Raw genomic sequence first — 20,704 nt, 5'->3', positions numbered from 1 at the left:
CTGCATTCAATATGATAGTTACGGTAGAGCCATGTAAGCTGTCGTGAAGTAACGACAGAAAATGCGAATTCTGCGACTATTGCAATAAATAAAATCGGAGAAAGAAATCGGTAGTATTTACAGTTGTGGAAATAGCACACATACAGAGCACAAGGTTGTAAAATTACAGTAAGTATAACATATACCATAATAATTGATGTACGTAATAAACAGTAAATGACTAATCGATCTCTCGCTCGCTATACTTTGCGTCTTATACTATACCAACAGTACTTATACCTTTTACTTTGCATTTTATTGTTACGGAGAACCCCGGGAATCAGTTACTCCGTTATCATGGAATCACTGCACACTGGCATATTATATGCATATGACTTCAACTGATTATAATTATTGTAGTGCATATACTGTACAATGTACACACACGTATTATTATAAAGCTAGAGAATAACCAAGACTGTAAATGTTATAAATAACGAAACATGACAAGCTATATTGTATTGATCGTAGTGCAAACACTGTTAACTACCTATAGAATACGGTCCGTCTACTGCACAATGCGCCCATATCGTATACATGAATAAAATCATATATCATATAGTGGCTATCAGCCTTGTATAGTTAACATACTGTGGGACGTTGACGATAATACATAAAAATGTAGCAGCGGTATGAAGTATTTATACCGCAATGTTATATATTAATCGCAACGTAAAAGATGGCATTATTGAGTGTAATAATGGATACTGAAAAGCATTTTACATCATGGACTAACACCAATGAAAATAATTTAGTTAACTTCAGGAATTACAGTTTACTCTGCAGGATACGTCGTAAGTATTTGTAGCTTGAATGAACCTGTTGAAAATGTTACACGAGTCAATAAACCACAATAAAGTGACAATTGTAAATAATAAGATATAAGGCAATTCTATACATTAACGAACGAAACCTTATATTGATATATTCACTTGATTTGTAAATTTGAAGAGTCTACGTTTAAGTACTGTATTCCTCTCCTTCAATAATGCATAGATATTTAAGTATTACCTCTGTTTTATTTAGGGGTGATAGCTTAGCCCATTTAAATAAACGATTATACACATTCCCGTCATAAGCGCCAAGAGCTGATCGTAGAAAACGATCATCAAAATCAAATGAATCTACAATAGCCACAGCGTTTACTCGAATTTCCTTCAATAACTGCAATATCTTAGCTCTTACGAGATTGATCTGTTTACCATTCATGAACCCGCTCTACATATATATATAATTAATGGCACCGATATAAAATCAACTAAAATCTGGGTATTCTCATTATGCATCCTGTAAATTATGCATTTCTTCACTGCATAGAAGAACGATTATTTTTTTCAAATTAATTTAAACGTAATGAGTAAAACTAATTATCTAAATCTAAGTTAGTCTTTTAACTGAAAATCATCCACATACCTCGAGAAAGTCTCCAGCATGCTCGTCAATTCCATAATTTGCATATAATAGAGCTACTGCAGTCATCACTTGACGTAGAGGTGAACTCATTTTTAAGTGGTTTAATGATTGCATATAATTTTTTACGATAAAGTAATGACAGTGGGCCTAAAATTTTAGATTAATAAACAATAACTAATAATATTAAAATGGGCAATCACTTAAATATATCTGCAATCATTGCAGTGTATCGATAACGTACTGTATTATACCGTGTAATAAACAATGCACGAACACATAATAACAATTACGAGGTTAAAATATTTACAAAATTATCAGTAAAATCTAGCTCTCTTGATTTATTATGATATCCGGTGAGTTAATAGCAATATCAGAAGCTAAAGTTATATGACTATATCAAACCTTAATACTGTGTAGAATGTCCACGCTAGCTGCATTCCAGGCATCATTCCGATTCATCCCATAGTGCGTTAGATTTTTTAATTTTTTTGCAGTACTACTAATTTTGCTGAAGTATAAATGTATATCGAACAATTGAAACCTTAATTAGATATTAAAATCATTGCTTTTGTTTATTAGTTTTCACTATCATATTAGTAATAAATTAATTAATTAACCTTTATCTTGCAAAGACACTTTATGAAATAACTGGTTTCGTAAAATTGCCGGCAACTTACACATATATAGTACCTCATCGCTAAACTATCGGATTTGTACAGGTATAGACTATATTTTAAAGAGTTACCTTAGAGCTCTCTGTTCAAAAGCAGTTATCAGTGTCGCATAATTGGAAACATCATCGGCTGATTTTACGTTCCATTCCATCTTATTTTGTGGGTATCGAAGGTAGCTCATTGTTTCAGGGGCTTCTTTTGGGTTATCATAGCATTTAAATAAGTATCTATGCGCAAATTAAAATACACATATAATTGATCTTAAGTGAATATTATTGCTACGTCAAGTTTGACACTAGATTTGCTTAATTTAAATATAATATTTTATCACGTGAGTCAGAATCACCTCGCAGCTTGTAAATACATGACTGTATTTTCACCTTCGTACGTTGCGGATCCTAGCCAATTTTCATAGAAGCGTTGAAAGCCCGATGCATTGGAGTAACCATGACCGCCACAGGCACGCCGACAAATCTCAACACCTGCTATCGAAGTATCGGTTGTAAAGGCCTTAAGACCAGCGCTAATCCCATGCAACTACAAAATAAGTTAGGATAAATTAATTAATTAGTATAATAAGTTCGATATATAATCCTGATAATAAAGCACAAGGGTACAATATCACTAAATATCATAAATTAGTGAAGTTTTAGTTTGACAATATCTACATGTCTAGCATACCTCCGTTATGGCGCTGAGATGCCCATCAAAAATTTCAGATTGAACTTTATCATATATTCGATGCATATAATCTCCGGCAAAATGAAAAGCAATGGCAGTGGCAATTTGAGGGAAGAGCTTAAATTGCTGTGTTATATAATCTAGAACTGGAGGCTCTTCTCTATTTATGAAAAATTGATTCGATGCGTTAGCGATAATTTTACGATAATTGTCGAAGGCGAAATACATTACACAGATTGTTATATGCCAATTATATAATTATTCTTTACTGTTAATTGAAGTACAACTGTTTTCTTAAAATTTTCAGTGCTGTTGTATTGTGTGTACATTAGTTATTATAGTTTTACCCAGGTCTGATTTCTGTTTGATGCCTGACAGCACTGTATCGAATAGCTATAGTACTAGCTGCTGCAAGTATGACGGATGCATCTTTTACAAGATCAACGCGGATTGACGTCATTGTCCCATAATTAATTTTTGGATTTACCGGAGGAATGTAATCACCTTGAGGAGTTACCTAGCGTATAATGATGCAATAGAACTTTAATCATTACGATAGATTTCACATTATAATTTCAGCAATTGTAAAGTAAGGCCATACAATTATGGATTAACAATCAGCTAACGAACACGCATATACTTTGACTTAAGAATTATGATACAATAGAGCCTTTAAAATATTGTGATACATGCCTTGGCGTATCTCATTAGCATATTCTCATAAGGTATCCGTACATTATCTAGGCGAAGAAAGCCGTTATCTACTGTATGGAAACCATACTTATTTCCAATGTCACCGATAGTCACACCAGGTAAAGGTTTATGATCTTCTAAACTTCGTAATTGCACGATGAACATATGTATTCCATAACATTTGCCCTTAGTGTATAACTGAGCAGCAATTACTGCATAATTACAAGTTTTACCCACTATAAAAATAAAAAGACATATATGACATAATAAATAAATATAAAGCAATCTGAAGACAGTGGATTTTAGTCTTATTGTACTACTTAACAAGATTTCTCCAGTCATTATAGTAAAATACTATTATAATTGTTATCATGTCTCGCATTATACCGTAAATGCGCTATTTAGAGGTCATCATTATACACGTACATCCTCCTGGCCACCATTTCATGGAAGTTATTGTAGGCGAGTTTACAATAAATTCTCGGCTAGATACATCATACGTAGCTTTAGTTTCCAAGCCGCGAAGAAAGGTACCTAATGATTACAGTTGGTTAGTTACAGTTAAATGTGAGGATGTCAATAGAAACTACAATCACATAGTCTATAAAGCAAAATTACAGGTATGAAATGTTTATACTAAAAACATTAGGTAATCGAATATCTGTGCAATTTTAGCTCTAACCATGGCCTAACTCAGTTTGTGCGTATGTTCCCAAAATTTTTAGGTCTTCAGCTAATGGTAACCATTTTCGTTTTTGTTCTTCTGTTCCTTGGCCCTGAAAGATCCAAATGAAGTATACATGTACAATTGTACATGGATAATTTGTGTTGTGATTAATTTAAAGGTTACTTAACAAGTACTTCAAAATAGTAACAAAATTTTGATTGAAAAAAATAAGGTACTTTTAAAAAATGTTTATACCCTGATCGTTGGTATGAACATTATTACATGCAAGAAGAAAGGCAACTCTTCAAGAGTAGAGCTAGGCAGGATAACAGAAAAGGCACAAAAGTTCAATTGTTTGAGTGTGGATTGATTTTTACGCATTGGCAAGATATATTAACAATTATACAGCTGTAACCCTACAGTATGGTTAATTTAAGGTAATACTGTACTCACATGTTTAAACGAGCAAAATCGAGGCTATCGAACTTAATATTTTTCCGTCTGCATAAATTGACTAGCTCTCGCGTTTTTTGCAAGCCACGTTCATAAACTTCTTCTCTTGATATTTGATATCGGTCATCTTGACGGAATACAGGATTATTATACAACCAAGATTCTAAGACACGGTGAATAAATCCAGGCTTATTTTTATTATTATAATGTTGTAATTTTAAGGGTTTTATAGTTCTAATACACTCTCTTAGTAAATATACATTTTACACATCATCGAAAATTTTCCTCAATGATGCTCTCTAATCTTTATCATAATATATACAGTATAGTACAGTAGATGGCATACTGTACATTGTACAATACATATAAAGGTTGATATATTCTTGTGTAGATGTGCTGATTTTAATAACATTTGTACGAGATCGTATACAGTAATCGAAGAAGTTGTTAAAGTTGTTAACTTTTAGTGTCTATGCATCTATATTAGTATAGCTGTAGTATAAGGAGTTTTGCATGTTTATGGAGATTTGATAGATAGACTTTCAGTGAGATCAATGAGATATACGTGAGATCTTAGAGCTAATTAGGATACAGTAACGAACGCGAGGAAGCTCTTGACCAAAGTATGATAGTCTAGATAACTATTCAGTACACAGACAAGGAGATAATAATGTACCAGTTATAAAAATGCACCGATACTATGGACTCTATAAGATACAAAATATCGCAGTTATAATTCAACGTATAATTACAAGGACCTATGAATATTTTGATTTCGTATTCGTGTGTATCTGATTAAGATTAACTTTTATTTACAGGCTAACCAGTTAAACGGAATAAATTGTATAATTATTGAGCGCTATTATTAATAGATTTCCATTAGATACGCGGAGATTAGAGCCCAGTGACTTAAATTATAAAACGTGCTATCGTATGCACCATGTTTTGTAAAGTAATAGTAATAGCAATGATTCCTTTTCCAAGCTTGCAAGTACATTACTCCATCGGGATTCGGAATTTATCAATAACCGTACAGCATTTTGTTCGATACGCATAGGACAAGAATATTTTACCGTACTTAAACACGTAAGTCATGCATGAATTGCAGAGATTTTATTTGAAGACAAATCGATTAGCGTTCGCTCATTGGATAATTTAAATATACGTATGCGTATAATATACGTATAGCTTACTAGCTCTTTCAAGTAAAGGGATGAATCAAAAGCGATATAAACAATTTGCACAACAGTTTGATAACAAGCTGCTATTTAATTTGGTAGGGATTGTTAATTTTACCTAATTCTTTGCGTCTCTTGGTTTCTTCCTCACTTCCATTCAATAAATGGATCAGCTCAGTAACATTAAATGTCGCCCTCTCTCTTTCTTTAAGTAGCGGAGCATCCATTCTCCACTTTAACCTTATTTTAAGCAAGGGCTATCCAACAAAAAATTTTTACTTCTCTCCCCGCTCACTAACTAATAAGGCTACACCCATTCCGTACCTGTCTATAGGACAAGGATGCCACGCCTTACCGTATACGCGTATCCACTATACACTACACAGTACAGAACAATAACTACATTATTTTGATATGGTATGAGCTATGATTGATGTTGCAGCATCTCCGTGTAAGCAAAATCACCATATTTCCAGCCTGAGTTTGTTTCTAATCCAATCCCTCATGCTAACGTACCGTGCATAAAGAGGGACGATTCAGTGAGGTACATGCCCAAAAAAGCCTTTCCGGGGGAGGCCCAGTGATAAGACATAAAGTACTATAGATCAGCTTAAAATTATACTGCATCTCTAATAATAAAGTTTATTATATACCTCAACAGAGCTCATTAACTTTACATTAGCTAACACGGTATCACTCATACATGAACCAAATCAGCGGATAGAGAATCGATTTACATATTGATATCAATTATAATTAAAAATAATATTAAAAAAAGTTAAACGCATTCTGTAATACTGTACACGACCGTGTTTTGACCAGCATTTATGCTCATAGTTGGTATTTATACATTGTCCTTGATGATAATCAATAGATCGGTATAGTAATAAATACTTGTCATAATATAGATACCGTAATAAGAACGGATATACTATATCTAAAAACCCAGGACAGTCGCTCGTCCAAATAGATCAAAGAACATTCTTTGCTTTGGTATCTGTTTTCGTTGACAGTGTCGTACGTCAATATACGTCAATTACTCAAATCAACATAACAAAACGCCTATGGAGACAATAACCTAATAATTCTAAATGCAATACGATGTCTGCATGTTGTACTCTTATTTAATTCAGATTTACTTCTCTACCTTTATTACTAATAATATACAATATTGATCACTAGAAATACATTACGAATCACTCTTATAGCTAATACGAATATAGTAAAATTGGGTTGCCAGATTGATAATTTACAATTAGTCTTTTGTTAATCGGAGGATCAGATACGTTATTGACAATTATAAACAATGTCATATGCCAAGGTGTAGTCGTAGCTTGAATTTAATATTTCTCTTATAGCTTTCCTTACAGATTTGGCACCAGATCGATTAACCACATTGTTTTATTCTATTCAGTGTGGTACTTGACTATATTTTTCGAGGGAAAATATATATTTAGAATTAAGATATCTTGAGTAAAGCGTAAGAGATATTCGTTTGTCAAAAGCTTATTTTAATATTATAGAGTAGTAACTTCAAATAGAATTACTATTTTAATACTGACCTTTTCTCGGCCTCGCGACTAGATGGTAGGTAAACTTGAAAGGAGAAATCATTTCTTGAAAACGAACCCTTAATAAAAACAGATAATAGGTTCGAGACAGAAATGACAAATAACAATTTGCATAGACTATCCTTAAACGATCTAAAGGAGATATTTTATAAAGATTTCAATAAAGTTAAGTGGCTTACAGGATTTATAAATAAGCTTCCAATTCGAGAAATCTCAAAAGGTTCGTAATTATTGGCTAAAACGACCTATACAATATACATTATGTTTCATACGTGTCTATGCCGATATTACATTGGTAATTCTCATAATATTACATCTATTAAACAACTATACCAAGTCCGGCGATGGGTATAAGCTTAAAGCATAAGAGTAATTCCAATAAACTGGCGAGACATTTAACGGCAAAGGACACAAGGTGCCTTGAGATGTAATTGTCCTTACAAACTATAAGTTATTCCTGCTTTAGTATAATGTACATGTATCATATGCTACGAACCTAGTACTTTGCAACATAGCTTAAAAATTAGTCTGTACATGTGATGGGATATCCTCTCCATCTTCTGGGATGTGAATACAGTTTCTGCAAACTTTTCCAATCATATCCTCTCGAAATATAACGATATCTTGTGTACAGTACTGAATACTGCAAAGCCATAATCAAAAATCATTGATCACACATAAAATATAAAAACAACGTGGATATTAAAAATTAATTTTACCGGCAAGGGTTAGATGCAAAGTCTACCCACGGAAGCCTCTCTCTTATATCAGCGGTTACCGACTCAGGAAGTGGAGGTCTAAAAAATCCAACATAAAATAATTCATATATTATACTATAATACGTATGTGCTCATTCAAGAGCAACAAATAAACAAGTGAAAAAAAAATAAATATCTTTACAAACAAACCTAGGTAAGATATTCCCAAATCCTACATCATGGATACTAGGGACGAATACGAAGTGACTTCTAGAGATAACATTGACTAGTTACTTCAGGATGTGTTACTTTTACTACTATTATTGGCAATTCGTTTAATACCTTTCTTTGATATTGGGAAATTCGCAAATTAAGTCTGCTAATGTTTGAAGACACTCTACGTAACGGAGCAGTAGCAATATTAGCATTTTTGACTTGGAGGAGATAGACAGAAAGTTACTATTCTTCGCAGATAATCACCTTTCATAATTTTAGATTCTTTGTACCCGTATGGTGTAGAAAGATAATTTCCGATTAAAATAAAAGCCATAGGAGGAGCATTTGAATACCCAGCAAAAAGAGTACGGAGTTTATCTAATACCTGGTTATAGTAAAAAACAAATTTTCTAAAATCTTGCAATGTATTAGCGCAAAGTAGCATACAAATATATACAGTAGTGGATAATTAATTACAATGACAGAAGAAAGCAAGACTAATGAAAAGACAAAAATTTGTTTCATTATTAGGATAACATACACTTGATTGATCGAGCCAGACATCAGATAAAAAGATTAGCATAGTACCAGAATTATGCTCTTCAACTGCTTTTAAATTAATCTATATGAAAAAAAAATAATTACGGTACAAATTTGTAATCTTAGAGATATAGGTATAACTCAAAAATATTTGAATTACCGAAAATTTAAAACTTCTAGTGAAGGGACCACCGAACAAATTAATATCACCGAAATGTCGGTAAAAGCTTTTAGCAGGTTCAGCTGGTGGAAATCCAATAGCTGAGGCCCGAAATACGTCATCTTCGTATACACCCTCCGCCAATACAAAACATGCTTCAGTAAATAAGCCAGCGTGAAATAAGGTCTTCGATATATCAAGCTTTACTATTCCGGTAATGTCCTCGAGAGCGAAACCTCCCTAAAGAGTGGAAACAGGGCCTCTAGCTCAGCACCTTAAGTACAAATATAAAGCTATTTTGGGTATTATACAAGTATTACCTCCCTGTGCCTTGTAATCATACCAAGCACTACGATTTTGTCTTCTATTCTACTAGTTGATAAAAGATATTCTATGGATTTTAACTGTGAAAAAGAGTAATTTGATTTAATTATTTATATTCGCTATTATCTATAATCGCGATGACATTCTTTCTACCTAGAATAAAGTTATCCTATCTTACTTATGCACAGCTATCGATTCCGTGTAATATAACCTGTTGACTCCTACTGTATAGCATAATATTTAAAACGGTTAAGGCTTACAACTTCTCTACCTCAAATTGTTGTTGCTGACGATATTTGTCGATATTTTTATTACCCGTAGACGACGGGCAAAATAGATCATGACGGATAGTTCTCTAATTACGAGTAGATAAGGTAGTAACTTTAATCAGTACAGCAGTATTTGATGGCGCTATATCAGTCAATCAGTGCTATGATTAAGAATAGATCTTATTCTAATGTAATATCCTGCATTGATCATAAAGTCTAGACGATGGTAATTACCTGATAGATAAGGTTATATCTTTCTCGAAAGTATGCTGCCTTGTCCTTCGCTAATCCAAAAGTGTTAGTATCATCATTGCCACTGATGTATTACAATTAGATAAACGTTATCAATAATTAAAGAATGTGTTGACGGTCTTTTTTAAATTAAATAAAAACAGCCAGCAATTTTTACGGCTATTACCGTAGGAATTTCTTTTTTTCCGTATTATAATAATATTTTGGAGTTCTAATAAAATCAACGCATTACATAGAGAATAACAATGTTTAATATCAAGATCGAGGATAATTTCGTTTTGCTAATTAATGTTAGATTTTAGCTATTCTGCAATAGCAATTTGATAGTAAAAGTAATAGAGCAATTGAAATGATATACAGGATATCAGTAGATGTTTCCTTACTTGAAGATATTAATAACATTGAAGATTTTGCTGTAGTTATGAAAGAGAAGAAATAATGATGTGATAAGTTAAAGCATATTGGACACACAGTAAAAGTACATGTAAAGCATCATCTGCATATTACTGAGCACAGTAACATTAATTTAAACAACGGGCAATAGAGATGATACCGTTATTTATGTGCTTTAGAAAAGTTACAGTTTTGCAGCTCAATCAGTACCAGTCATCTAGCACACATGCAATGCAACAAGTGGCTATGAATGAAATATGCTAACCTCTGCTCGTCATGAGAATTTTGTTGGCATTCTTGAATTGCTGATTCTACACGTCCCTTGTCGATAATAGTAGACGATGCTAGGAAATTTAATTTAAGTTACTGTATTATTTATAAAACTTTCAATTTAGTTCGTCTAAAATATTTAAGATCTTAAGTTTGGCGCGAAAATCGAACATCATTGCCAAATCTGTTAGCTACAAATGCAGAGCTTACTAACAAGGTTGCCTTTGTAACGCATCGATAATCAATTGCAAATTTTCATTTAATTTTTCTTTATTAGATCCATGTGATATTGGCAAATTTTCATTTAAATATCTACAGGCCTCACTAATGACGAAGAAAGCGCAGTGTAAGGCATAATTCTATGCATATACGTACGTCATTGTAATCAACAATAATAATATAATTATAATCAAAAGTACGTACACTTAATTCTACTGTACTGTAGCTGGATGTAGCAGGTTATACCAAACATCAACCTGGTAACTTATGATAACTAGTATTCAATATTATCGCTATAACATAGGGTAGACATACACTGCTGTAATCTGCCCATGTACTGTATGTTGTAAACGCATAAAGATTGATCTAACATCGATGTTATCACACTTCGTTGTCGGAAGATTATAGTCAGAACATGACCGACAGTTTAGCTATAGAGGAACACTGCTATATCAACTTCATGTAGCAACTTGGCAATCGCAGCCGTCCTACGGTTACCAAATATTTCTTTCACTATACGAGCTCTATCATAATGTAGCTGTGTCATATCAGTTCGTGTCGAAACTTACCTACTAAGTAGTAAGCCATGCAACTTGAAAGATTTAATGATGATGCCATTATAATTTGTGGCCATATCTATTGAGAGAGGGTAATTTGTTCGAAATGAGTTTTCATCGTCTTTGGCGGCAATACTGCACACAGTGCACAGTACCATACCGTACAAAGTGTACTGTACACTGCACTGTAAAGAAGAAGCTCTACAGTACTGTACTGTAGAATGGACAGCCGGATACAGGACTGTTCTATCCGTATCGGATGGACGGATATTGGGGCGTCAAAATACTATTGCAAATTCTTTCCAGTTATTGATATGCCAATATGGCGATACTCGATTAATCGATTTCATAAAGTTCTTCTTACATACCGCCGTTGTATTATGCAATATCATAAATATTCTTCAATTAGTAAATACATTAAGTATTTTTCGACATTTTGGCCTTGCCTGATCAAGTAAAGCCCCGTTCATTCAAGGGGGTTTCTACTCCTGGTCTAGTAAAGTACTGCAGCTACTGTGTGCAGTCCATACGTTTTCTTTTCTTTTAGATTGCACACATACAAAATTGTTTGGTATGACTGGTCAATGGTAGGATTGCTCATATTTGTGTTTTGAAAATTGAATTAACTTAAATCCTTACTCCAGAACTGTAACCTAATGTGCTTGTATAAGTAACTGTCTGCACTCTTGCTTAACTAGAGTTCTTCATGGAGTGTTGGACCAGTAGGCTGCTGCACTTAGGGATTATTCAGTCTAATCACAGACTCTTTTGTCTTGATCAATTTTTACAAACTAAGCTACACAGGAATTAATGAATGAATTAATAATTTAATTATTTCAAATAATTATTTACACAGTGTAGAGAAAACTTCTGCCCATGTTTACTTACAGTACTGTACCATCTAATGCACTCAGTACTGTACCATGGACTACTAAACCAATCTACATTAGCAGCTAATTTGGATATCAATCGCGGACAGATTATTGCCCTTACCATTCAGTTGAAATGGGCAATCAAATAATCAGCCTGCACATTATTAGTACAGTCAACAACCGTTGGCATTTTAACTAGAAATACCAGTAGTATATTTTCTACATACAGTACTGTCCATACTGTACAGTGTACACTAAACGGTGTGCCGTTTCCTACACTACAGTACAGTAGATTCAATTAAATACAGTCTACTACCAACTACCAAGCACAGCGATTTCCCAACGCCCATGCTCCGAAATAGTTTTATTAATTTTTTTTTTATTTGGCGACACGTGAGAGTGCTTAACGGTCGTTCGGTAAGTTGTCTTGCTTTCTTTAAGAAATGGTTAAATTGAGCCATTAGAACAAAATTGAACCTAATGATCGAGTTCTAATCGATAAATTAATAGATAAAATACTGATCGAAATTTCCTAGACTGGCTGCAATGATATACAGTACTGTACCTGTCGATCTTACCTGAAATCTATTGTTCTGTACAGCACGATAGTTCTCTTCATTTCTTGGTAGTAAATAGCTGGCGATTGTAGCGTGCTTTAGTCTACGATGAACTTAATCCATTTCGTAAATATGATGATTGGTTTTGTAAACTAGTACGTTATTATTCAATCGTATGGAGAAAATGATATCAGATAGTATGGATTAGCTATGTTTAGCCATCATGATCTTACAATCGCTTGCAACTGCAGTTTCATGTTGACAATAACACTCATCGTGAATTGCAGCAACGGATCACAGTACTAACTGAAAGTGATCAACTCTAAAAATAGACCTACAGTATCATATTATTCGAGCCAGAAGACATTTACAATAGCTTATATGCATCTGTGATCTTAAAACTTTAAAATAAATCAATTTTACATTACAGTATCAGGTTGAAATCTCATGGATTCCTTATTTTCTGGATCGCTATGTCTTATTATAACTGGTGCCAGCCGTGGTTTTGGTCAGGCAGTCTGTGTTAAATTTGCTGAGGCGGTGACCAAGGGGAAAGGAAGGGCTAAATTCTTTCTCTTGGCACGCAACGAAAATGGACTAGCGGAGACAACTAAGTTAATAAAAGAAGTTTCTAAAGATGTTGAGGGTATGGCCATCATTTATAATATGTTTACAGCTTACTTTTAAAATTACCTGATATTTTACATTTCTACAAATTTTTACATACATATACACTATCATGAACAATTATGATAGTTACTAATGTTAACAAAACAAGTTTCTAAAGATGTTGAGAGTATGGCCATCATTTATGATATGTTTACAACTTACTTTTAATATTACCTGATATTTTACATTTCTACAAATTTTTACATACATATACACTATCATGAACAATTATGATAGTTACTAATGTTAATAAAACAAGTTTCTAAAGATGTTGAGGGTATGGCCATCATTTATGATATATTTACAACTTACTTTCAATATTACCTGATATTTTACATTTCTACAAATTTTTACATACATATACACTATCATGAACTATTATGATAGTTACTAATGCGTTTAATTCAGATAATTAGGAAAGAGTATTATACATTCTAATTTGAATATGCTATTGGATGTTAATGATAGTTACATAGGTTAATTCATCTCGCTAATACCATTCAAAATTGTGAATGAAATAAATAAAAATTAATCTTGTTCACTATTAGTTCAAGTTGTATGCGTGGATGTCGGCAATCTGTCATCGTTGCCTGATGCAATTCAAACGATAGAAAGTGGATTGAAGCCGGATGATTACCAAAATTCCATCTTTATTCATAATGCAGCCTCTTTGGAAAGTCAAAGTGTTGTTGATACAGATGATTGTGAATATATTGGAAAATATTTAGACCTCAACTATACATCTTGCCATTACCTCTCGTAAGTGTTATACTGGCAGAACTTTAATTATCTTAGACTATTTGATAATTGAGCTTGTAATTTTAGCATATTGAAGATATACTATTTCTCTTAAAATGGAGTAAACTGAACCAAGTCATGCAATAAAATATAAATAAATCTAATTCAATTGTTACCAATTATTAACATATGATCGATGTAGGTCTAAATACTTGCAGTTGTTTAAAAATTCCCCTGGTAAAATGCATTTGGTTAATATATCCTCAATATGTGCGCTAGACCCTTATAAACGTTGGGCTTTATATTGCTCCATGAAGGCGGCCCGAGACATGCTAATATCAGTAATCGCTAAAGAAAATGTAAGTACTGCGCGCTAATGTAATTAATTGATGCTATTCAGGAACTGTGTTATAATTCTACTATTCGGTGTGAGGAAACAGGCGATGCAATGTCGTATAATAATCACCTAAAATACATGAATTTGGAAAATATACCTAAAGTAGTACATAATATTATTCGCTGACGTAAAAGTTCTTCGGTATTTACTTTTCAAGTGATGTTGTTGATTGATTTATTACAGCCATTGGTTAGAGCAGTCAATTATGCACCAGGCCCAATGAATACAAAATTGCTGGTTGATGCTTTACATCGCAATGCTGATCCATCCATTAAAATTTCGTTACTGGGTGCGATAGAGAAGGTATTGTTATTTGATTTCATTACTTCCAATTATTAAAATTGAGTATAAAGAAGAAAATGTTATGGTGCGACTAAAATTAAATAGCTTAAAGCGAACTGTATCTAATGAATTCATGCTGTCACTCCATGCTTACAAAGTTATTTATATCTCACCTTTTTGTAATTAAATTGAGCAGAAGCAAACAGTGAATCCAATGGATTCAGCGGCCAAATTGGCAAGGCTATTAGTGGAAGATAAATACGAAAATGGCACTCACTTTGATATCTTCGATGATTTTCCTCAGTGATTGCATTTGGTCACTATTTCTTTTATAAACTAATCGAGCACGTCATGATCTGGAGATAAAATTAGCTATTGAATTGATGTTGTATTGTATAACGCACTCAGTACGTTAGATAATGATAACATTTTAAATTGTTCATGCAGTTGTTGTGGTACTGTATTTGGCTCATTTTCTAGTGGAGAATGCTTTAGCATCACATAGATTCTTATAAACCAAGATCAATGAGGGGTATTAATGAGACAATACAGTTCGATCACATAAAATAAATTTTCTCAACTTACTAGATGTTAGCTACAAAAACTGTTTCTGGTAATAATTTCTGATTTCCTTGTAACAACAAATAAATCTATGATATGGAGAATCGTAATTAATTGTATAGGCAACTTTTCTAGAATTGTTTAGATTTGATCTTATTAGATAGCAATACTTTATTTTGCGATATACGATATGCAATTGTTTTTATTGATGAAATTTATGCTAAAGAAACGTCTCGATATGATTATACTAATTTACGTGTATTTCTGTGTACAGTATGTTACCAAACGGGATGCATATTCTACGGGTATTTACGTACGGTATAGACAGGCATTAAATTTTAAAAGATAAAGTAACTCTCTTGCCTAAGCTGGCTACGTAGACGTTCTTGAATACTTTTTTAAAGTGTTGAATAATTATTCTTCTAATTTACATTGTAAGAAATTGTATATACGGGTACTTATCAAAATCCGCTATACTGACATAATACACATGATACATATAGTTAAGAGTCATAATCAAAAAGCATGCAATAAAATCATGTTTGTTTGAGGACGAACAGTTTGATATCAGTACAGGATAAGATTAGTTGCAAAGTGTAGAGTGATCCGATATATGCCTGTTTTTTACATAATTACTCTAGTTTATATATAGAAAGTTTTAGTACAACAGAATGTTATTAGATTAATATCAAGTAAAAAATTACACTAATCTTTCATCAACTGAATATATAACGTTATAATAAGGTGCTCTAATAGTTAGAGTTTTGCCATTTTCGTCAATTGTAGCGTTATCGCCATGTGCAAATTGAATTTTTCGATTGAGTTCTTCATCTTTCATAGCTAGAATGTGCGTACCATTTAGAGTGTTGCTGTTTAACTGATCATTGGGACGATAAATATAGTTGTTATTATCCACGATGGGATCTTTTCTATAAGTAATGCCGTCAGTATCCAATTTTGGCGGAGGATCTTGGCCGAATTTATATGAATTTGATATTAATTTACTACCTTTCTTTATAGTTCGGTAGTAAATATAAAAAGATGCAAATATTAGAATAAACTCCGCAAGATTGATTACAAAGAAGCCCAATGGCGTAATAATACACGATAGAAAGAGATTAATAATGTAATAAAATATGGGACTAGTTAACTTTTCAGTAAATGGAACATATTCTTGTAAATAGTTTTCATACAAATCAAGTGTTACAGATACGAAAGTAAGACTTAGTGCAAATAAACATAGTAAGAATATTAAGAAGTACGTTAAAACTGATCCAGTTAACTGAGTAACAGGATTTTCCTTGGCTGTTATTGCGATAGGAAATGAGAATATAGCAGTTACAACGGCAACAGTTAGGTACCATATGATTCTTGAACAGGCAGTATAAGAACGCCAAATGCTATCACCTCCACAAATATCATCCCTGATTGGCTTTGCTACAAAGTAACCATGATAAATGCCAACTGCCATCATGTAGAACGCACAAAGCAATACATATACCAACTTTAGATCTTGAACGCTTGAGTGAAAAGGTCTTACCACTACAGGCATACTAGTAGCTGTGGCTTCCGGTGTAATGGTGCCATATAAACAATTTATACCGTCATTTTTATTATCTAGGTTATACAAAATTACTACTAAGCAGGCTTGTGGCACTGCATTCCATAGAAATATAAAAAATTTTGAAAGTTTTGCGACAACTTTAAACGAATAATATTCCTTCATTGCCTCAGGATAATGAATTAAAATATAGAAACAAGTACAAAATGACAAAACGATAACTAAATATAAAAAGAAAAAAAAGCAGTACGCCCTCCGTTTATCCAGATAATCATTACTCAAATTTCCAACATTGTAAATAGATGAACAATTACTGCTAACAGTGGTTGTATTCAAATCGAATCCTGACGTATTAACAACTAATCCTTCGTTCTTGATGATCGTTTCAAGATAACTTGATCTTCTGTCAATATCAACTAAAAGCATTATATCAGCGATAAGGCCTAACAAAAATAACGGTGTTACACAGATCAATTCTAAAATTTTTAACTTTTTCCTTTCTTTAAGATCGTCAACGATAATCTCGAATCGATCTTTAAGGCTAAGTTGATACTTTTTTTGATCGAAAGTTAAGGCCATAGTAGAATAGTTCAAATAGCGAGATAATTATAAAAGGAAGTAAGGAAGCGGATTGAGAGACAACAGGTTATTACAGGTAATGAAACTTAATGTAGCAAATCAAAAAAACCGACAATTGTCAGGATATATGTTTTTTAAGATAGTTTCCAATAGCAGTGAAATCGTTATCAACACCAGGAAAAGAAAAGGAAGGTTATCATTTAAGATACAAGATGGCTCTCAGAATTTAAATAATTTAGATCAATTGTTGATAACTAGTATTAAAGGAGTCTTTTGATGGATGGATGTCCAAGGTTGATGTTGCCGTAGTAACTAGGAAAAGATCGTGACTGTATCCAGTACTATATTAATAATTTTCACCAATGTTAAATGTGATTCCTACTGTTAAGTACTAGCAGGTGATCACTTCAGCATGCTCTTGTGGTAGCGCTGTTGGATACGGAATGTGATATCACTTAAGACAGATAAAAGAATTTTATCATTACTACTCGAAGCTTTCCTTTCGATGAGTTTAATAATGTATGGAGTATTGAAGATAGATTGTGAACATGGTGTCAAAATAAAAAGAACTTACTTGAAATTAACACCCAGATCATTTTTTGATAGCAGTGCCTTTTAGTACCTTGTTCGATATTGTTATTATACGAGTTACTTAATTACCATGCAGTGCTTCTTGATACTAGAGCTATAATAGAGTGCTAGGATTAGTTTTGGGTACTAGTATAGTTTTATTACATAAAAATTTGAAATAGTTTAAAGTTAATTGGCGTTCTCTGTTCCACTATTATTATAGGATCATCGTAGTGCCAAGCAAGAAATTGTAATGTGATTAAAGATTTCAAAGTGTCGGTACTGTAAAATTTGTATCTTTCACGTGCGACGATAGTAGCAGAATATTGATTTAAGAGTTGTTACATCACTTAAAGACGTTATTTCCTTTTTAAATCTTGGCTTTTCATGCCGCCGAAACCTAAAATTAGATATGGTGATTGTGTGTAATTTTTTACAGAGCCACGATGATAATAGAGGACGACTGTTATTATATACAGTATATGTTTATTGACGAGCGTCTAGTGTTGTCGAAGAAGATGTTTAAAATAATCATGTATCATATATCCTGAGATGATGTCGAGGCCGAAAAATTGAGATGATATACGTTTCAACCGACTGTTTATCGATAGCGTATAGTGTACGTACTGTATAGATAGTTGATAATATAAATAAGTTTATGTTTGTTTTACTGCTAGTTTGTGAAGCAGCTAAATAGCCATGATAAAGATGAACTATAGTACTATAGCCTATACCGTATACTGTACATTCCACAGTATATAGTCACATATACGTAGACTCCAGTGATTGTTAAGATGAAAGTATAAATATCCTGAAGTGTGCCTTGCGTAATTTATACCTCCAGAGTATATATATTATGTATATATATATCTATACAATATATCTCTAGATCAGTAACGTGGTATATGCAGTATACTGCATACGCGTATATATTTCACCAGACTCAGTAGTCGCACTCACACAGTCGATAGTTTGGAGAGCACCTAATTTAGTTTTATCTTTTATTAGTTAATTACACACAAGCTACCACAACAGAAACGAGAAATGCTAGCTACTATATACTTACTGTACATATGCCTACTACATGCCTAAGAAGATGTATGGAACGTACAATAGATGCAGTAGATTGTACACCGTACACTGTACAGTATAATCAATGCTACGATAATATTATGCGTAAATCTCTAAAATAATAATCCTAGTTTCCATAATAAACCACTAAGCCGAATTTTAAATTAATTATTGATCAGTTAATTATACATACTATAGATGTACAGACATGGACACTATTTTTATTCTTGACTTTATTTGTGATATAAGTCTTAATTATATTTTTTTATCGTTAAGTATACGTTACGCAACTTTAGTATATAAGCTTATATATATTAATTAATTTATACTTCAGACCCGGTTATAGGATACCAAACTACCAGTTGCTTCGTTAAATGATAACAAGTATCCTTTAATTATAGTATCCTCTGCATTAAGAAATTATTTGTATATTTAATAATTCACTAATTAATTAATGAAAGGAGAGTGCTTACGCATATTTCCGTATATCTGCTGTAGGTTGCTAGCAGAGATTAACAAACAGCTGGCTGAGATCAATCAGCACTGAGATAGAATAAGATAACTTGGCTTATTTCAAATCATTTATGCCACTGGGATCTTATAATTATAATTGCAAAGTCCATGTATATTACTATAGCACTTTTTACATTTTGCATTGCTATAGTGCAGGTAAATGAATTTACGATCAGCCATGCTTTCTCGAGTCTCTAATAGAATCTTGCTTTTCACTCTATAATGAACAATTCTCCAAAGTAATCAATAAATGCAAAGAAAAATTTATTCCAAATACTATCCAAAATGACTGTAAAATATTCGTAAGGATATTAATACCATGTTTAAGAAGAATTCTTAATAATCATCAGTAAGGTTGTACATCGACCATTTTACGGGATTCTGTGATGGGCTATTGCGGAAATAGGCCTGTTAGCGGAACTACTGAATGTATTGTAAGCATAGTGCTACTTGTTGGTTCGTGCCAGAAGTACCTGTATGCAAACTCACTCATTTTAGAAAGAAGCGGTCAACTGTAATCAATTGTAATAAGTTCGCGGTCTATAATTACGTACCATAAGCAGGCATACATCGAACGTGACACAATGAAAAAAAAGAATAGACTAAGGCGAATTAAGATTAATCTTAATTGATTTGGTAGTACCCGTTATAAAACGGATACAGTTCAAATTTTACAATCCACTCACATTCAATTTCCGAACTGAATATATATATATTGTGCGTATAACTTATAGCTGAAATGCTATATCGAAAAAATAATTTTACAACTTCAAATAAAATTTTATTCTGCCATCGTGTCGAATTTTAGCAATCAACTCGACTGGTTATAACCCTTCATGTCCAAAGTATCGAGTGTAGTGTGTCACCAATATACGGTATTCATTACTGCAGATTGACTGTTTAACACTTCAAAGCCGGTTGAAAAGCCTAGAATATCCGTAGAAATAATCTCATGCCTATTGTTGTCTTAAACAGCTATATATATCGTAGAGTAACTATGATTCTAAAACAGTTCAATTGATTGCATCAATGAATACGTAATAGCTCATCATAATAGACCACTACAT

General features: G+C 32.8%; 4 protein-coding genes across 4 annotated transcripts; 1 reads left to right on the top strand and 3 right to left on the bottom strand.

Moving 5' to 3' along the window:
* Nucleotides 1-807: 807 nt before the first annotated feature.
* TRIADDRAFT_27529 (uncharacterized protein) lies at nucleotides 808-6,025 on the bottom strand (the record flags this gene model as incomplete). The annotated part of the gene is made up of 14 exons (XM_002114175.1): nucleotides 808-858; nucleotides 1,051-1,257; nucleotides 1,453-1,599; nucleotides 1,855-1,960; nucleotides 2,198-2,353; nucleotides 2,473-2,663; nucleotides 2,808-2,967; nucleotides 3,155-3,311; nucleotides 3,497-3,736; nucleotides 3,927-4,034; nucleotides 4,183-4,276; nucleotides 4,423-4,483; nucleotides 4,621-4,783; nucleotides 5,917-6,025. The coding sequence occupies 14 exons, from the start codon at nucleotides 6,023-6,025 to the stop codon at nucleotides 808-810; spliced, it is 1,950 nt and encodes a 649-aa protein (XP_002114211.1).
* Nucleotides 6,026-7,344: 1,319 nt separating this feature from the next.
* On the bottom strand, nucleotides 7,345-11,344 carry TRIADDRAFT_27613 (uncharacterized protein; the record flags this gene model as incomplete). Its single annotated transcript, XM_002114174.1, has 18 exons — nucleotides 7,345-7,428; nucleotides 7,549-7,614; nucleotides 7,703-7,813; nucleotides 7,904-8,012; nucleotides 8,089-8,166; nucleotides 8,278-8,337; nucleotides 8,410-8,464; nucleotides 8,548-8,668; nucleotides 8,825-8,905; nucleotides 8,984-9,223; nucleotides 9,304-9,387; nucleotides 9,579-9,662; nucleotides 9,811-9,892; nucleotides 9,995-10,039; nucleotides 10,212-10,241; nucleotides 10,487-10,565; nucleotides 10,706-10,815; nucleotides 11,280-11,344. 18 exons carry the CDS (start codon nucleotides 11,342-11,344, stop codon nucleotides 7,345-7,347), a joined length of 1,584 nt encoding a protein of 527 aa, XP_002114210.1.
* A 1,799-nt stretch (nucleotides 11,345-13,143) lies between these two features.
* TRIADDRAFT_58441 (uncharacterized protein) lies at nucleotides 13,144-15,409 on the top strand (the record flags this gene model as incomplete). The annotated part of the gene is made up of 5 exons (XM_002114491.1): nucleotides 13,144-13,342; nucleotides 13,914-14,124; nucleotides 14,306-14,462; nucleotides 14,684-14,803; nucleotides 15,371-15,409. The coding sequence occupies 5 exons, from the start codon at nucleotides 13,144-13,146 to the stop codon at nucleotides 15,407-15,409; spliced, it is 726 nt and encodes a 241-aa protein (XP_002114527.1).
* A 634-nt stretch (nucleotides 15,410-16,043) lies between these two features.
* On the bottom strand, nucleotides 16,044-17,483 carry TRIADDRAFT_58440 (uncharacterized protein; the record flags this gene model as incomplete). Its single annotated transcript, XM_002114173.1, has 1 exon — nucleotides 16,044-17,483. One exon carries the CDS (start codon nucleotides 17,481-17,483, stop codon nucleotides 16,044-16,046), a length of 1,440 nt encoding a protein of 479 aa, XP_002114209.1.
* Between the last annotated feature and the right edge of the window lie 3,221 nt (nucleotides 17,484-20,704).

Source organism: Trichoplax adhaerens, genomic scaffold, assembly GCF_000150275.1.
Source record: "Trichoplax adhaerens TRIADscaffold_7 genomic scaffold, whole genome shotgun sequence".
Taxonomy (NCBI): domain Eukaryota; kingdom Metazoa; phylum Placozoa; class Uniplacotomia; order Trichoplacea; family Trichoplacidae; genus Trichoplax; species Trichoplax adhaerens.
Note: the sequence above shows the minus strand (reverse complement) of the source record. Positions and strands in the feature narration are given on the sequence as shown.